The sequence below is a fragment of the Anabrus simplex genome, chromosome 1, assembly GCF_040414725.1.
Source record: "Anabrus simplex isolate iqAnaSimp1 chromosome 1, ASM4041472v1, whole genome shotgun sequence".
NCBI lineage: Eukaryota > Metazoa > Arthropoda > Insecta > Orthoptera > Tettigoniidae > Anabrus > Anabrus simplex.
Genome location: NC_090265.1, coordinates 1,026,604,327 through 1,026,622,422, shown reverse-complemented (window position 1 = coordinate 1,026,622,422; position 18,096 = coordinate 1,026,604,327). Strand labels below are relative to the sequence as shown.

The following is an 18,096-nucleotide window of genomic DNA, read 5'->3' as shown; positions in this document are numbered from 1 at the left end:
TCTTTACACTCTCTCCATTAGATGACATTACGCCTAGCGTGGACAGAGGAAACACAGATCAAGTTTCTATTTTTATTATTATTACTATTATTATTAGGGACTTAAGGACAAAGAAACATCACTACAACATACAGACTCTACTTAGGACGGGGAAATTAAAACGGACTTTGGATGAAATGGAAAATCAGAATATTCTAATACTAGCAGTGCAAGAGACGCGTTTTACTGATATTAATACGTTTGATTCAGAAAATTATAGAATCTTTAAGGGTAAACCTGGACGAAAAATTGGAAGAAATCTGCAGCAACTTGGCACAGCATTTTGTGTAAACAAAAGGGTTATTGACTCCGTAACGGACTTCTCTTCTCCTTCTGATAGACTCTCCACTCTAACACTGAAATGTGCAAACAAGAGATACACACTATTCAATGCACACGCCCCCATAAATGAAGACAACAGAAAAAATCCTGATAAGGTGAAAATATTCTGGGATCAATTGGAGAATGAATTGCTAAAGACGCCAAGCAATCATGTCAAAATTCTGATGGGTGATTTCAACGCGCAGGTTGGGAAAGAACGTCAGTTCCGAAAAATAGTAGGTGGTTATCCAGCTCACACCAGAACAAATACGAATGGGAAGAGACTTATTGACTTATGTGAGACATTCGATCTTAAATTAATGTCCACGTACTTCAAAAGACTGCCAAGGAAAAAGAAAACGTGGTGCGCTCCAGGGAAAGACCTAGGTGAATATCAACTGGACCATGTTGCAATTTCAAGGAGAAACACTAAAGAAATTATGAATGTGGTAGTACGGAAAGGAGCCAATCTTGACTCTGATCACTTCTTGACCCGCATAAAATTCAAGCCGTTACCGCTAAACAAGAAGAGACTCTCTCCGAATGCGTCAATAAAAATAAACCATGAAAAACTTCAAGAAAACAGAAACGACTTTCAAAGACGTATGCGGGAGAAGAAAATGGAGACTTGTGAGGATATTCGAGAGAATATGGCTAATATACACTGACTGACAGAGCAAATGCAACACCAAGAAGGAGTGGTTCGAAAGGGATGAAAGTTGGGGAAAAAAACAGAGACGGCACGGACGAATAATTGATGTTTATTTCAAACCGATATGCAGGTTACACAATGCGCACGGCATCGACTCAGTAGGATGTAGGACCACCGCGAGCGGCGATGCACGCAGAAACACGTCGAGGTACAGAGTCAATAAGAGTGCGGATGGTGTCCTGAGGGATGGTTCTCCATTCTCTGTCAACCATTTACCACAGTTGGTCGTCCGTACGAGGCTGGGGCAGAGTTTGCAAACGGCGTCCAATGAGATCCCACACGTGTTCGATTGGTGAGAGATCCGGAGAGTACGCTGGCCACGGAAGCATCTGTACACCTCGTAGAGCCTGTTGGGAGATGCGAGCAGTGTGTGGGCGGGCATTATCCTGCTGAAACAGAGCATTGGGCAGCCCCTGAAGGTACGGGAGTGCCACCGGCCGCAGCACATGCTGCACGTAGCGGTGGGCATTTAACGTGCCTTGAATACGCACTAGAGGTGACGTGGAATCATACGCAATAGCGCCCCAAACCATGATGCCGCGTTGTCTAGCGGTAGGGCGCTCCACAGTTACTGCCGGATTTGACCTTTCTCCACGCGTACGCCACACTCGTCTGCGGTGACTATCACTGACAGAACAGAAGCGTGACTCATCGGAGAACACAACGTTCCGCCATTCCCTCATCCAAGTCGCTCTAGCCCGGCACCATGCCAGGCGTGCACGTCTATGCTGTGGAGTCAATGGTAGTCTTCTGAGCTGACGCCGGGAGTGCAGGCCTCCTTCAACCAATCGACGGGAAATTGTTCTGGTCGATATTGGAACAGCCAGGGTGTCTTGCACATGCTGAAGAATGGCGGTTGACGTGGCGTGCGGGGCTGCCACCGCTTGGCGGCGGATGCGCCGATCCTCGCGTGCTGACGTCACTCGGGCTGCGCCTGGACCCCTCGCACGTGCCACATGTCCCTGCGCCAACCATCTTCGCCACAGGCGCTGCACCGTGGACACATCCCTATGGGTATCGGCTGCGATTTGACGAAGCGACCAACCTGCCCTTCTCAGCCCGATCACCATACCCCTCGTAAAGTCGTCTGTCTGCTGGAAATGCCTCCGTTGACGGCGGCCTGGCATTCTTAGCTAACACGTGTCCTGTGGCACACGACAACACGTTCTACAATGACTGTCGGCTGAGAAATCACGGTACGAAGTGGGCCTTTCGCCAACGCCGTGTCCCATTTATCGTTCGCTACGTGCGCAGCACAGTGGCGCATTTCACTTCATGAGCATACCTCAGTGACGTCAGTCTACCCTGCAATTGGCATAAAGTTCTGACCACTCCTTCTTGGTGTTGCATTTGCTCTGTCAGTCAGTGTAGCTAAGGATGTTGCACCATTGCGACGAACTCGCAGACACCGATGGTGGACTACAGACTGTGATGTAGCAATTGATAGGAGAGCTGCAGCCTATAAAGCATGGTACGCAGATAAAACAGAAGATAAATTTGAGACATACAAGGAGGTACGCAAACAGACAGCAAAGATCCTCCGGCAAGCCAAAAGGAATCAAATATCTGAAGAAATTCGAAGTATTGACAAGGAATTTAAGAAGAACAATACTAGAATCTTTTACAGGACCTTTAAAGAGCACATACATGGATATCAACCATCTACCATGGGATTTCGAAGGGAAGATGGAAAATTGGCAGTGAATAAGAATGAAAATTGTGAGATATTAGCTACATATTTTGAGAAATTGTTGAACTGTGAAAAACCTAAAAATAAATGGCCAAAAGAGGATCCAAAGCAACGGAATGAAAACTCAATACCCCCTGACGAAAAAGAACTCCGTGAAATAATTACAGACTTAAAGAACAACAAAGCTGCAGGGGAAGACTCTGTCATAGCAGAGATGCTGAAAAGTGGTGGAGAAATCGCAATAACAATTTTAAGGCGAGAAATGGAAAAGATATGGGAAATGGAGGTAATCCCTGAAGATTGGAAAAATGCTATCATTCATCCTCTACACAAAAAAGGTGATAGAGCAGATCCTAACAACTACCGCGGCATTTCCATCACATCTGTAACTTATAAGACACTCTCTAAAGCACTACAGAGGAGACTTGTGGAACAAGTGGATCATCAACTAGGCGAGTATCAAGCGGGATTTAGGAAGGAAAGATCATGCGTTGATCAAATCTGGAGTCTGAAACGTGTACTAGAGAATCATCTCTCAAAGGATCTGGTAGTCGTTTTTGTAGACTTTAAAAAGGCGTATGATTCAGTCGACAGGGAAGTGCTATTCAATATATTAGTGGAATTTGGAATTGACGCCAAAACAACAGCAATTATTAAGCAGACTTTAACTGGGACACATTCGAAAGTTAAGTTCATGGGAGAGAACTCCAAGCAGTTCGAAATTAAAACAGGAGTCAGGCAGGGTGATGGATTGTCACCAATTCTTTTCAACTGTGTTGGAGAAGATTATCCGGGAGTGGGAAAAAGAACTGGACAGAAAAGGATTACTTAACCAAGTATACATTGGAGGGTCAAAAAGTGGTGTCATGATTAATTGCCTTGCCTTTGCTGATGACGTTGCGCTGCTATCTAGGAATACTGACACAGCAATACAACAGCTGAATGTACTAAAACTACAAGCAGAAAAAGCAGGACTACAGATTTCTTTCGAAAAAACTAAATATATAACAAACTTTAAAACAGCCCCTCGGTACCTGAAGACAGAACACGGTAAAATAGAAAGAGTTGCTAGCTTTAAGTATTTGGGTGAAATAGTGCAATTGAAAACAAATGGAAGAGAAGCAAACAACACCAGACGGGAGAAAATGGCTGCGGCTTTTCGTAGGACATATCCTATATGCAAGAAGAAAACCATATCCAGACGAGCTAAACTAAGGCACTACAATACAGTGATTAAAACGGAATGTCTGTATGCTAGTGAATGCCTCCAAATGACAGGAAAAGCGGGACTGAGAGAAGCTGAGAAATTTGAAAGAAAGATCCTTCGCAAAATAATGGGTCCAAAGATTGTGGATGGACAGTATAGGCTGCGAGGAAGGGAAGAACTTTACCGAGACAATGAAAGAATAACTGAGTCCATGAGAAAACGGAGACTTAAATTCTATGGGCATTTATTCAGAATAGATGAGAGAGACTAACGAAAAGGATTTTCACAATACTAGACAGCAGACCTAAAGTGTCGGACAAATGGTTCAGGGAGGTGAGAAAGGATCTCAGACAGGTGGGACTAAATTCGGAAGACATCTCAAACCGAACAAAGTTTAGGTCAGTGATCGACAGATTTCAGGGATTCCATGACGAACCAAAACTTAACCGTGGGTGGACGGACGAAAGAAGACAGGCTGCCAGAGAGAGGATGCTGAAGTTCTGGGCTGTGAGGAAGGCTTCCAGAAACATGTAATTGTTATCTAACGTGGTCTCTAATGGCCGTAAACGAATATATATATATATTAGGGACTTAAGTATTAGAGATATTTGTTCCACACAAAAAGACCTCTTGATAACAGAGTACCACACCGGATTTTGATGTTATCTTCCTTATATTACTTTCTCCCGTTACTCGCCAGGCTGTTCAGAATCATTGGGGCGGGAATACGTATACAATCAGTAGGTTATTGCGGTAAGAGATTTCTTATGAGTTGTGAGTAACGGACTTGTAGTGAACCGAGCCAGTGGAAAGAGCAACCAGTTTTCATCGTAATAAATGAGATAACTTGATGATGGAAATTATCGTGAGAGGTCATTGAAAACAAAGAATAGACGAGAAACCTTGTAAAATGGAATACTTTTGTTTTTAAGTTTTCTAACTTGCACATGATCATACTTAATATTGTGTTTCTGATTCCCTAACAGTTAACGACTATAATAATTTATCGAATCACCTTCTCAAAAGTAGCCCCCTAAACTGTTATAAATTAGTAGTGGCTTGAGAATAATCAACACCTTGAAATTAGTCATGATGCACTAAGTCCTTCTCCCGATATTGTAAAGAACGTGGAATGATAAAGTAAATGATGTACTGATAAACAATTTGAAATATGTTTTGTGCAAAATTGAATTTAACCCAGCGGTGGTATCTTTCAGTCGTAATACGCATACACCCAGCCCCCGTGCCAGGGAAATTAACCAATGATGGATAAAATTCCCGACTCTGTCGGGAATTGAACCCGGGACCCCTGTGACCAAAGGCCAGCACGCTAACCATTTAGCCATGGAGCCGGACAATTCTAGTATTAATGAGGACTAAACATCTAGGATTCAAGCCCTAGGTATTAAAGTCTCGGATTATAATCTTCAACACGTTATTACAGATGACGGTACAAACGTTACCACTCGACAAATTTCCTACGAGGCTACTAATAGTATTTTACTTTTAACACAATACATTTTAATTGACCAGACCAATCTGATTCACTGATGATCTCCAACTTCTAGCCACATTTATGATTTGTGTTCTAGTTCGAGAAGGTGAGAAAAACTACTAATTCGCAATGGAATGGAGATAAATCGTTGATTTAAATACGTTTATATTCATAATAGCTTTTAATGTATATTATGTATCGAATTAGTTTTTCGTTTTTCTATTTTCGAATATAACTGATTGAATATTTTATATCCACTAATAATTACAACAATAACAATAATAACATAAAGAAATAAATGAACTGGATTAATGTCACTATATATATATTTATTTAATAATAAAGCCAAGCTTTCAGCCAAATTGCATTGGCCTTCATTAGGGCATGTGAAGTTTGCCTCCGACAGTGAGCAAAGAAAATATTCTTTGAAGGAACGTGGAAGTCATGCCCATACTATCCACGGCCTACCCCACTAACTGGACTCAAGGATCGTGATACATGCATAACACCACTATGGCACAGCGGGAGGCACTCAAATTGTCGACAGAGGGCGGTGAATCAGTAACTTCCCTCCCAACCACCACAGCACAGCGCCACGATCCTTGAGTCCAGTTAGTGGGGTAGGCCGTGGATAGTATGGGTATGACTTCCACGTCCCTTCAGAGAATTTCTTTGCTCACTGTCGGGGGCAAAACATTACATGCCCTGATGAAGGCCAATGCAATTTGGCTGAAAGCTTGGCTTTATTATTAAATATCTATCTATCTATCTATCTATCTATCTATCTATCTATCTATCTATCTATCTATCTATCTATCTATCTATCTATCTATCTATCTATCTATCTATCTATCTATCTATATATAGTGACTTTAATCCAGTTCAATGAGCCATGGAAACACGTTCATTAATTAATAACAATAATAATTGAGATCAGTACACACACACACACACACACACACACACACACACACACACACAAGATCAAATACAAGCCCTATGGTGCTACAAACCTGATGGACTTTGGGCTACCAAGAGATTGCTATCTAGCCCGAAGCCCTGCAGATTACGAGGTGACGGCTGGTCAACGCGACGAATCCTGTCGGCCGTTATTCTTGGCTATTTGACCAGAGCCTTTATCTAACAATAAAGTAGCTCCTAATTTGTTAAGACGTAGTACGTAGGGTGAGAAAACGCGAATTAACCTTATATCCAAGTAAGAATTCCTGTCTTAGCCGGTAATCGAACGAGAGGCCTCCGGGTAATAGGTACCCTCTAGATAGCGCAACCTGCACATAGATCAGCACACAGCGAAAGAATAAGTCATACGCTATTTTTCGCATTTTCTTTTCTCATCCCCTGTCTGTTTACCGGAGTAGGTGATATAGTAAGCACATTCATTAAAATGTAAACTATATTTTGCCGTCTAGTAGCGGTCAGTGGTAAGACTCAACCTCTAAACTGTTGAGCTAATAACAACACTTGTGTGCTGTAATCTTATAATCTATCTGCCATTAGAGGTTATGGAACTGTCCATGGTAACAATGGTGGTAAGCAAACACACCTTCCGATGAGGCTTCAAGTAAGTACTGTCACACTCATCAGAGCATATGTGAATTAATTAGGTTGTTATCTGCGTTATAGGGTGGTAAGCTATGGAGCAATACACATTTGCTGGAGGGTGAAACAAAATCCTTTACTTCTCCTGACTTTCACCTTGTAGGTTCTGATCTCTGTCATATATCAGAAGAGTATTTTTGTTGTATAGATATCTTGAATATACCTTTACAGACAGCAACGGCAATAATAATAATGATAAGAGAGATCAGCACAAAACTTAACCAATTAGTGAACAATTATTTAACAATTTTGTTCTCATTTCATTATCCATCTCGTTGACAGTCGGGTAAGATATGTTATGAATTTGGGCATTAATACATCGAAAAGCCGTAGTTATAACGTTAATAATTTACTAGAATTGAACAAAACTTTCTCAATAAAGCAGTTGTTTCACTTTAAGAAGAATTTTAGCTTAGAACTTTGGCCGGTAAGGTTTTGTCATCTAAGGTACAATATTGTGTGAATATGGTCAAGGCATTCTCGCTTTCCATAATGTATGTGCTGCGGGCTAGTATATCTCCAAAAATATTAACACATAGGAAGTTTTGTCCCGGCAACGACGATATAATGGACGTTCGTATACGAGATATCTGAAAAAAGTTGAAAATTGAAATTCGTCTCCTTTTTTATTTTGCAGCTGTGGAACAAAACGGGTCAACAGACAATTTATAAATACTCCTGTTTCAATTTTCTCTTCTCATTTCTTGTCAAAATTCTTGCATGTATAAGTTAACACACTCGGAAATATTTCAACATGTCTATGGGAGATCACTCGTAGAATCATAATTTGAGTTGTTCAATTAATGATTATATTAGTTTTGTTGTAATCATGAATTGTTTATGTTGTTACAGGTTACGAGACAACCAGTCCTGGTACTACTGGTACTACTACTACTACTCCCCCACCTACATCGACAAATATTTCAGGTAAGTATTTGACACTTAGCACAGTAAAGTATATGGTGGTGTTAACATAAACATGTTTTTACGTAAACCTTGACAGTGAAATAATTCCTTATGAATAATTACGAGTCACATTTTTTAAAGTGTTTTACTTCACAGTCTAGGTGCCATCGTCAGGTGGTGAAATGATGGCATATCCAGTAGGTGGCATCATTTCACCCAGATATTGTGAAGTAAACTATTTAATACGTATTGTGACTGGTAACAGTTTCAACAAATCATAAATTATTTCTATTACATACCTATTTGCTTTCGTCACACAGACACTGATACGTATTATGGCGACGATGGTAGGAAATATATAGGAGTGGGAAGGTAGCGACAGTAGAATAATGAAGATAGAGCCCCTGCATTTGTCTGGTGTGATAACGGGGAAATTTCGCAAAATCATATTCAAGGTTGTCGACATTGTGATTTGAACCCAGTATCTCCCGAATGAAAGTTGATAGGTGACCCAAGCACCGCAGACACTTACCCGTTATATTCATAAAGTATCTGGTGATGCTTTTATTCTTGTATAGAGGGGAAGAACAACTAGACGACCATCTGCTATTGACACTAATGGGAAGTGGAATACGTGAAAGTCAATCATTTCGGTGAATTATTGTATTGGCAAAAAAAAAAAAAAAAAAAAAAAGGGGGAATGGTTAGGGCGGGCGTGAAATTGAAAAACGTCCCGGGTCCAGCAAGCCAAGTACCACTGAGGTAAGAGGAAAACCCATGGCGCAACTACCCCGAAAGGCCATGACCTACCAGTCGACCGTTGCTCACCCCGAAGGCGTACCGGTTATGATGTGTGGTACGGGCAGCACGATGAATCCTCTTCGCCGTTATTCTTGGCTTCCTCAATTGTAATCACGTAGGCTGAGTGGGACTTGAACCATCCCTCAGGTCCTGGTAAAATTCCCAGACCTGACGGTTAATCGAACTCGGATCCTCAGGGTAACAGGCAGGCACGCTACTCCTGCAACGCAGGGCCAGCGTGAGGTAAGAAGAGAATACGAATTAACCAAAGCAGGTCAGCCACAAATTTACTGGTACCAATCTAAGTTTCTGCCAGGGGCCCCATGGTCACCAAAACACGTATGCCAGTTAAGAGCAAATGATGACCCAATTTAGTCACCCTTTTACGATAGGCAAGTTATATCGTGGATATATTGTTTGCCCCACACAATGGGAAGTAAACTATCTCAAATGTGCCATTTATTAGGACAATGATTAGTAGTAAAAATCAATTATCCAACATAACAGCTTAGGCTTTCTCGACAAGTGTCTGGATAAATATAGAAGAAAGTATGGTCGATGTTTGTAGCACATGTTCCAATTGGGTTACCAGCTTGCAACGTTTCACTAGAAACAGCGCCCGTCATCTGCAAGGGATCCGCTCTATCCAACAGTTAGAGGAAGACCACAACCTGCAGGCCAGAAAAACTTCATCTACATTCACACTCAGATCTATTCAACACCTGCGAAAAAGAAATGAATCTAAAATCAGACTGAAATATATAGTGTATTGAAGCAGTTAGAACGTGTATAATAAAATTCTGGACCAAAAATCCTAACATTTTGGTTTATTGAGTTGAGTTCATCGACTAATTATTGCAGGAAGTTGATAGTACCACTACTAGCGAGTTATCGGTAGATTAAATCTTGTACGCCATTTATTAAAGTTATTTAGCTCTTTTCAATGTTTCCTGAAGAATAAGTTAATATTTATTTATATGATAGTATGTGACGCCCTGGAGAACATCGAGAACGGACACTGGTCGTCTTCATCCTGTACAGAAGAGTCGAGTGCTGAAGGAACGGTCTGCCAACTTGTCTGTGCATCAGGTTACGACTTGTCCGGAGATGCGGAGGTGACGTGCTCTGAAAGTGGCTGGGGAAGTTCTGATGGGGACATTCAACTGCCAGCTTGCTTGAGTAAGTACTAGGTAGATGGAGATCATTGCTTACTTACGCTTGGGACTATAATTTGTTCAATTTCTAGTAACATAATAGTTCGGAAATTATCCAATATTTTAGTATTTCGTCATACTGTAGTCAGCATCATAAATGTTGTGGAATACACCTATGAAGATATCAAAGGTACTTTATGTTTCGTAGTTCAGCTCACAGGTTGAACATTTCTTTGGTTTCCAAATGTGCAATTTATGGCGTGCAGATAAAAAGATGATTTTTTAAAATGTACTCTATTAGTTCGTGTATAAAAGTTACATCTTTCTCAAACAGAAAATGGTTCAAAACATAGTGAATGATTTACCACAAAACTATCAAATACAAGTGATTTCTTTCTATCAAGAGCGTAATCAGCAGGATCTCTTCATCTGAATGCACTAGCTTTGCAGAGAAATCAAGTCCTGCAATAACGAACTTGAAGGATATAGTTAATTATGAGAATGCCTCTTTTATGATAATAATAATAATAATAATAATAATAATAATAATAATAATAATAATAATAATAATAATAATACTAATACTAATAATAATAATAATAATAATAATAATAATAATAATAATAATAATAATAATCTTATGATCTTAGCTGATGTGAGCATGTATTTTAATATGACGCCATCTGGCTGCATGCTCATCATTATTGACGTTCATTATTCCATCATACTGTAGTTTCCACTAGAAATGTTGTGGAATTCGCCTATGAAGTTATCGAAGGTACTTGGTGGTCTATGGCTGATTTTAAATTCACTTTGTGAGGTACACACCAAATGTGTCACCAAAGATCTTTCACATGTCAACAGAGTACGACATCCACCTGTCGAAAAGACTTTACTCCACCTTTCCTAAATCCGAATACCTCTGCCGGGTTTGAACCCACTATCTTAGAATCAGACACCAACACTGTAATACTTTTCTCGTATTACTTATATACTAACTTTCGTGCCGAAGCCTAAGTACTATCTCCATTGACGTGGCAGATTTTGCTTAAGTAACATACATTTCTGTGAACGGTAATGAGATTACTCATCAGTTAACAAATACTGCAGGTCACTCTACACCAATGTTGACTGAAGAGGACTGTGCATTAAGGTGTATGTATGTTGGGTATTCAGCCCGAACGCTGGTTTGATCCTCTCCAGCTCCGCCAACAGCTGTTATAAATAGCCTAGGCGTCACTGAAGAGGCGTACTAGGGAAATTAGGAGTGAGGTAGTTTCCCGTTGCTTTCCTCACTGAGCCAGCCGTTGCTATTACATATCAGTCTGCCAAGCCCACTGAAATACATGCACCAACCGACCCCATGAGCGATATTTTCACACCATTCATAACAGAGACTGGCTGCATAAGCAATGCTATTACTAGCATCACTCATTCCTCAGTCACTTACATATTGTCAAAGCCAAGGATGAGACTGAGACAGGTCAACGAAAGTAACAAATTTGATGTAGCCCATACAAGAAGACATAGTGCACTGGAAACACTACATCTCGCCAGCAAAGGCATAATGTATCCAAGCATATTATCATTCAAAGAGATAACTGACTTTTGTTACACGCTGCTTGACGTCGCACAGACACAGATAGATGGTGACAGATTGGAGAGGATAGGGCTAGGAAAGTCGAGGAAGTGATCGTGGCCTTACTTAGGGTACAGCCGCAGAATTAGCTTGCTGTGAACAGGGGAAACAAGGGAAAACCATATTCAGGGCCGCCGACAGTGAGGTTCGAACCCACTATATTACAAATGCAAGCTCACAGTTGTGCTCCCATTACCGCACGGTTAACTTGCTCGGTAAGTAGCTATTTGATTATAATCGCAGCTGTGACATTGCTATATTCTTTTTAAGTACCGTGCTACATTAATGCTTACGGGACTTCCATGAAAAATAGTTACTTGTAGGCTATCATCTATAATTTTGTTGAGTTTAATCGAGTCCAGAATCGTCTGGATGATGAAATAACCAGTTTTGCCGGTACATGTAGAACATAACATTTTGTAGTTAACTATGACTGACGGGTTCCTGCCTCCTCCATTAACTATCCGAAAATGAAGTTATATGAAGTTTAAGGACTTATTTCTTTGATTTCCAAATGTGCAATTTATGGCATGCAGATGGAAAGATGATTTTTTTAATGTACTCTATTAGTTCGTGTATTAAAGTTACATTATTCTCAAAGAGGCAATAGTTCTAAACTCAGTGAATGATTTACCACAAAGCTATCAAATACCAGTGATTTGTTTCTATCAAGTGCGTAATCAGCAGAATCTCTTCATCTGAATTCACTAGCTTTGCAGAAGAATCAAGTCCTGCAATAACGAAACCTGAAGTATATAGTTAATTTGGAGAATGCTTCTTTTATGTTAGTAATAATAACAATAATCTTAATCGTATGATCTTAGCTGACGTGAGCAAGTGTTTTAATTTGACGCCATCTGGCTGCTTGCTCATCAATATTGACGTTTAATATTCCATCATACTGTAGTTTACACCAGAAATGTTGTGGAATTCGCCTGTGGAGATATCGAAGGTACATGGTGGTCTATGGCTGATTTCCAATTCACTTTGTGAGGTAGACACCAAAAGTGTCAATAGAGATCTTTTATATGCCAACAGAGTACGACATCCACCTGTCGAATATACTCCGCCTTTCCTAAATCCGAAAACCTCCGCCGGGTTTGAACCCACAATCTTAAAATCAGACACCGACACTGTAATACTCTTATGGTATTAGGTATATACTAACTTTTGTGACGAAGCTTAAGTACTATCACCTTTGACGTGGCAGATTTTGTTTAAGTAACATACATTTCTGTGAGCGGTAATGAGATTACTCATCAGTTAACAAATACTGTAGGTCACTCTACACCAATGTTGACTGAAGTAGAATGTGCAGGCAATTGGTACATTAAGATATCCAAGCATATTATCATTCAAAGAAATAACTGACTTTTGTTACAAGCTGCTTGACGTCGCACAGACATAGATAGATGGTGACGATTGGAGAGGATTGGGCTAGGAATGTCGAGGAAGTGACCGTGGCCTTACATAAGGTACAGCCGCAGAATTTGCTTGCTGTGAACATGGGAAACCAGTAAACCATATTCAGGGCCGCTGACAGTGAGGTTCGAACCCACTATCCTACAAATGCAAGCTCACAGTTGTGCGCCCATTACCGCAAGTTTAACTTGCTCGGTAAGTAGCTATTTGATTATAATCGCAGCTGTGACATTGCTATATTCTTTTTAAGTACCGTGCTACATTAATGCTTACGGGACTTCCATGAAAAATAGTTACTTGTAGGCTATCATCTATAATTTTGTTGAGTTTAATCGAGTCCAGAATCGTCTGGATGATGAAATGACCAGTTTCGCCGGTACATGTAGAACATAACACTTTGTAGTTAACCACGACTAACGGATTCCTGCCTCCTATATTAATTATATGAAAATAGAGTTATATGAATTTTAAGGACATAGTTCAGTTACTTGAAAACTAACGGAAGGTAACAGAAGGATTTTTACGCATATGTTAATGACCTCCGAATTTATGTGCTTGTTTAACAAATAAAAGTGTATTAAAATGGTATGATCACTAGTTTATGTTTAAAGATATTAATTTTACTATTACATACTTAACAGTGATAAAGACCCATAGAAATGTTTGAGATTACCGATTAAGTGCGTCTGATGTTTACTTACAGCCCTGGAGGAACGAAGTTCTGAACTGGTTGAAAGACTGAATCACTCTCTTCAGAATACATCAAATTTACTCATTGTCCTGGACGAGTCTTGGAGCGTTGGACAGGACCAGTTTACCAATATACAGCTGGCGTTTTTCAATTTCTTACTAAACTTCATCTCGTGAGTAACAGCTAACATTATTTGTGATATGAGGGACTAAGTAATGTAACTTTACATATGTACTCTATGATAACTTTTAAATTCTCGAATGAGCGCTGCTTTTCAAGTATTTCATCATGTTGAAGTGAAAGGGAAGTAACAGATGTAGATATGGAAAGTTAGATAGAAGGAAAGGAAGAAAGAAAATAGGTATTGAAGGAAAAGATGACATGCAACGAGTCGACCACAACAAATCACCTATTGAGAAGAATGAAATTTCCTGAATTGTGATCCGAAGGAATTATACATTGGTAGGTATTATTATCATACACAGAGAAGAAGAAAGGACCACACACAAAGGATCGAATAGACAAGATCGCAATTTATTGCCTTAAGTAGATACATATTTGTAATTCGAAATGTTTACGAAGATTACTTTTTAGATGATCTGACCGTGCTGAAAGAAGTGATAAAATTATTCTGCAAACATGGCCCCTTGATATGACACCGGAATAAACCGACTCCATGGTTGTACGAGGAAAGTTCGTTTCTGGTATCTGGAAGACATCGAAAAGACGGAGGAAGACTTGCACCCAAGTTCACCCTGTTAGATCGCTACATACACTCTTGAAAGGAGAGATAATTTGGGATCACATATGAGAGAGCAACTTAGAGATTGGATCAAATCTGTTAATAGGGTAAATACCCCAATACGGACACTAATGTATTTCAATATATGTTCATGCTAAGGTGCCGTGAACATCTAAGTGCGGTTAATTCCAACACTAATTCTTGCACAGAAATTCTAGGCTCACTAATACATAAGGGTGTAATTCCACGTAGTTCCAGAAGACAAGGTCGATTTCAGGAATGTTTTTATGGGATTTGTTGAAATAACTGAAAGAAATATATCCATGTAAATACAATTAATCACCATGGAGGGATATAGTATCATCCGCAGCCAACTTCCAGTATACTGACGAGTAACATGCTTCACCATTACTTTGCCTCACATCACGTCATTCACATAACTGAACGTAGAAATCGGAAAGATATCATTAGTTTCCAAGACATATGTGAAGGTGGCAAAAGTTGAAAATTAGAGTAACCTGTTGTCAAGGTTTAAAATATAGTACTGCTATTTATTCCAAGCAAATATAGACAAATAAAGTATATGAATAATTATGAAATATTCTAAAATATACCTCACTGCTAAAATACTTATTGTGCCATACTTCAATAAATAGTATATATCAATAACTATCGATCCTGCAGGATGAAGGACATCTGTAATACCTCAAATACGTATTTCTGAACAGAAAATTTAAAGCGAAGCAATGCAAAGTAAAACCAACTCCATGAAGACGATGAGCATCCCAAGAAGGGTCAAAGAGAAAGACTTCCAGTATTCATGTTCTCAGCACTAATTCTGGCACAGGGGTTTACTCAATGTGAGGCCAAACTTTGTCCCAAGGAATGTCTGAACTCTTTTCTTATCGTAGGAAGAGTGAGCCATTGGGCTATGTGGGACTGTCTTCTGAATATTTCGACTTTCTGTCAGATGTTTAAACCCGTGTCCTTTCAAGTGAAAAGAGGGAAGGAAATAAAGCTTTAAAATTATTAATTGTTTGTATTAGAAAATGTACAAATAAATAAAATAGAACCGATTTTCGTAATACTTTCAATACGGTGTATAACCGGAAAAGAGGTTTATTGAGAAAGTAAATTCTTGCCATAGGACCCCAGAAAGTATCATGGGGTACGGTTTGACTATCGATCACGGTTGGCGGCAAAAATACAGGACGTGCAACGACGAGAGAGAACTCCTGAAACCATGAATAATGACGGAAAGACATCACTAGTATACAAATATATATATTCTTACTACCGGTGTTATTAATTACTTAGGTGAATAGATGCAGCTAAGGAGAAGTGCAACGTGACTAAGAAAAATGAGCCAGATGGAATGTGTACCATCGGTGGTGGGCCGTAGTATACCACCACTGGTAAACAAAAATAAGTATAAAAGCATCGAAAATACACTGTCAATGCCATTAAAAGGCCATGTATTTCATCTAAAACAACAACACGAAAGATATATTCTAGATTGAGCACTTTCACCTACTTGTTGATTATCTCAATAAGGCGTTATGAACCAACTACCTTTAAAATAGTGTTCTGTGTCTGATATTGTTCTACAACGAGATTATAAACATCTACTAGCAGGAAAGTAAAAGAGGGGTAATAGTTTAGAGCCTCTCCAAAAATGATGATACCAGTTTATCGTCACTGCCGAGACAAAACCTCCTATGTGAAATATTTTATCTTATAACTTTGACCGATAAGGTTCTATCATCTAAGGTGCAATATTGTGTGAATACGGACAGGACATTCTCGCTCCTTGTAAGGTATGTGCTGCGAGTCAGTATATATCCAAAATATTATCACACAGGAGGTTTTGTCCCGGCAACGAAGATATACTAAATAAATAAAGATTGAGAAAGGGCAGAGTGTATTGAAATATTTTTCTGGCATGCTATACATGGTCAACTTATGATATAGATGTTGATTCCCATTGGGAACGTAAAATATTTGTCCCGAGTGAGTAAATTTATATTACCAATATAGTTCGTCCGTTATTGGACATTGTACATTTTCCAGCTAACTCACTCCAGGTTGCAGCGTTTCACCCCAGTGGGCTATTTACCAACTGATGAGCCCAATTTAGCACACTGGGGCGAAACGCTGACAACCATGAATGAGGTAGCTGGAAAATTTATAATGTCCAATAACGGACCAACTATATAGGTATTATTGGTAAATTTAGTAAGGTTAAGATTATAAATTAACCGTCGAAAATTAAGGATGAGTAGATGTATATTTTAAAGAAGAGAGAATATCACTAACTGTTAATCTCCTTTCTCTATGTTACTAAACTACTGATGAACCCTTAATTTGACAGGTTAACCACACGCTCGATAGGAGTCATCACCTACAGTGACACCGCCAATGTGGTCATATCCCTCGGTAAATATCAAAGATCCGTGCTTCAGGAGCGCATGAGCTCAATCTCATACGAACAAGGTGGAGTCAGTAATATTGAAATGGCATTGGAAGTCGTCACCAGCGAGATACAACGAAGTGAAGTAACTGGCAGTACTCTAGTACGTAAGTAATCTCAGTACTTAGCACACTCAGAATTAAATTCCAATTTTAGTTATTTTTTACATGTCAATGTTACTCAAGCTAGAGAAGCATGTATGACGTTAACTGACGAGAGAAATTACCCACCATCTTAATTCCCTTGCTAACATTCCGTAACTGACTGAAGCTGCTGTCCAAGAGTGAGTTAATCACTCCCAAAACAAATAGGAATGTTTATTGTTCTATATGCCTCGTCGTGCTCAAGCACGTCTCACGCCTCGAAGTGGTGTTACAGAGCATTCATTTTCCACACAATTTTGTGTTCAAAATGCCACATTACGAAATGTGTACTTTTGTTGCGTTTGTGTTGCTTTCACATTGTTGACTGCATGCTGTTTTCTTTATTTATACGTATATACACATAGTAAATTCAAAAGTGCACTAAACTAAAGTAGGCAGAACTCTTCTTGAACACTGCACAATGCAAGATGTGATGTAATGACGTGTTATATGTTCATTTCCCTGTTCTGATAGTTCTGGTGAGTACCAGTAAGAGCTCTACAGATGGATCATCCCAAGCCAGACAGATCAATAACAACGGTGGTGTGATCTTCCCACTGGTTGTAGGATCTGATTTAAATCGGCTCTTGCACATCTCCTCTGTGACAGATAGTGAACAACGGACCTTCTTCAAATTTACTTCGTGGGAGAGCTTCAGTTCGATACTATCTTTCATCAATGAGAGTAAGTATTATCTAATTCTTTATTGCCTCGCAAACAGTTTTTATTTATGTCTTTACGTAACAGCAAAATGTACCTTATTCAAACTATCCGCGCTTTTTGACACCACTGCATTCATGTGCAACATATTCAGAACATTTATATACGTCCATATAAAAAGTCTGAATATACAGCGCACCAAGAATGAACACTTAAAGGTGAAACTACTCCTCTTGCTGTCATTGCCTACAATACCACAATATTAAGTTGCTCTCAGCTTCATATAAATCAAAGTAAAATAACTGCAAACTCTTTCAGCTGTTGGATAAGTATGACTGACTATAATGGACGTTTGTATACGAGATATCTGAAAAAGTTGAAAAT

At 39.5% G+C, this 18,096-nt stretch overlaps 1 protein-coding gene across 4 annotated transcripts in view; it reads left to right on the top strand.

The window, feature by feature from the left end:
- The window catches only part of LOC136857857 (serine-rich adhesin for platelets), a 101,367-nt gene that overhangs the window by 34,544 nt on the left and 48,727 nt on the right, over positions 1 to 18,096 (top strand). For 3 of the 4 annotated variants that reach the window (XM_068225332.1, XM_068225333.1, XM_068225331.1), the window contains 5 exons: positions 7,937 to 8,011; positions 9,776 to 9,970; positions 13,710 to 13,869; positions 16,811 to 17,016; positions 17,527 to 17,736. The exons of the other annotated variant lie outside the window; for it this stretch is intronic. In XM_068225332.1, coding sequence (XP_068081433.1) covers positions 7,937 to 8,011; positions 9,776 to 9,970; positions 13,710 to 13,869; positions 16,811 to 17,016; positions 17,527 to 17,736 — 846 coding nt within the window. The remainder of the gene's footprint in view (positions 1 to 7,936; positions 8,012 to 9,775; positions 9,971 to 13,709; positions 13,870 to 16,810; positions 17,017 to 17,526; positions 17,737 to 18,096) is intronic. 4 annotated transcript variants of the gene reach the window in all.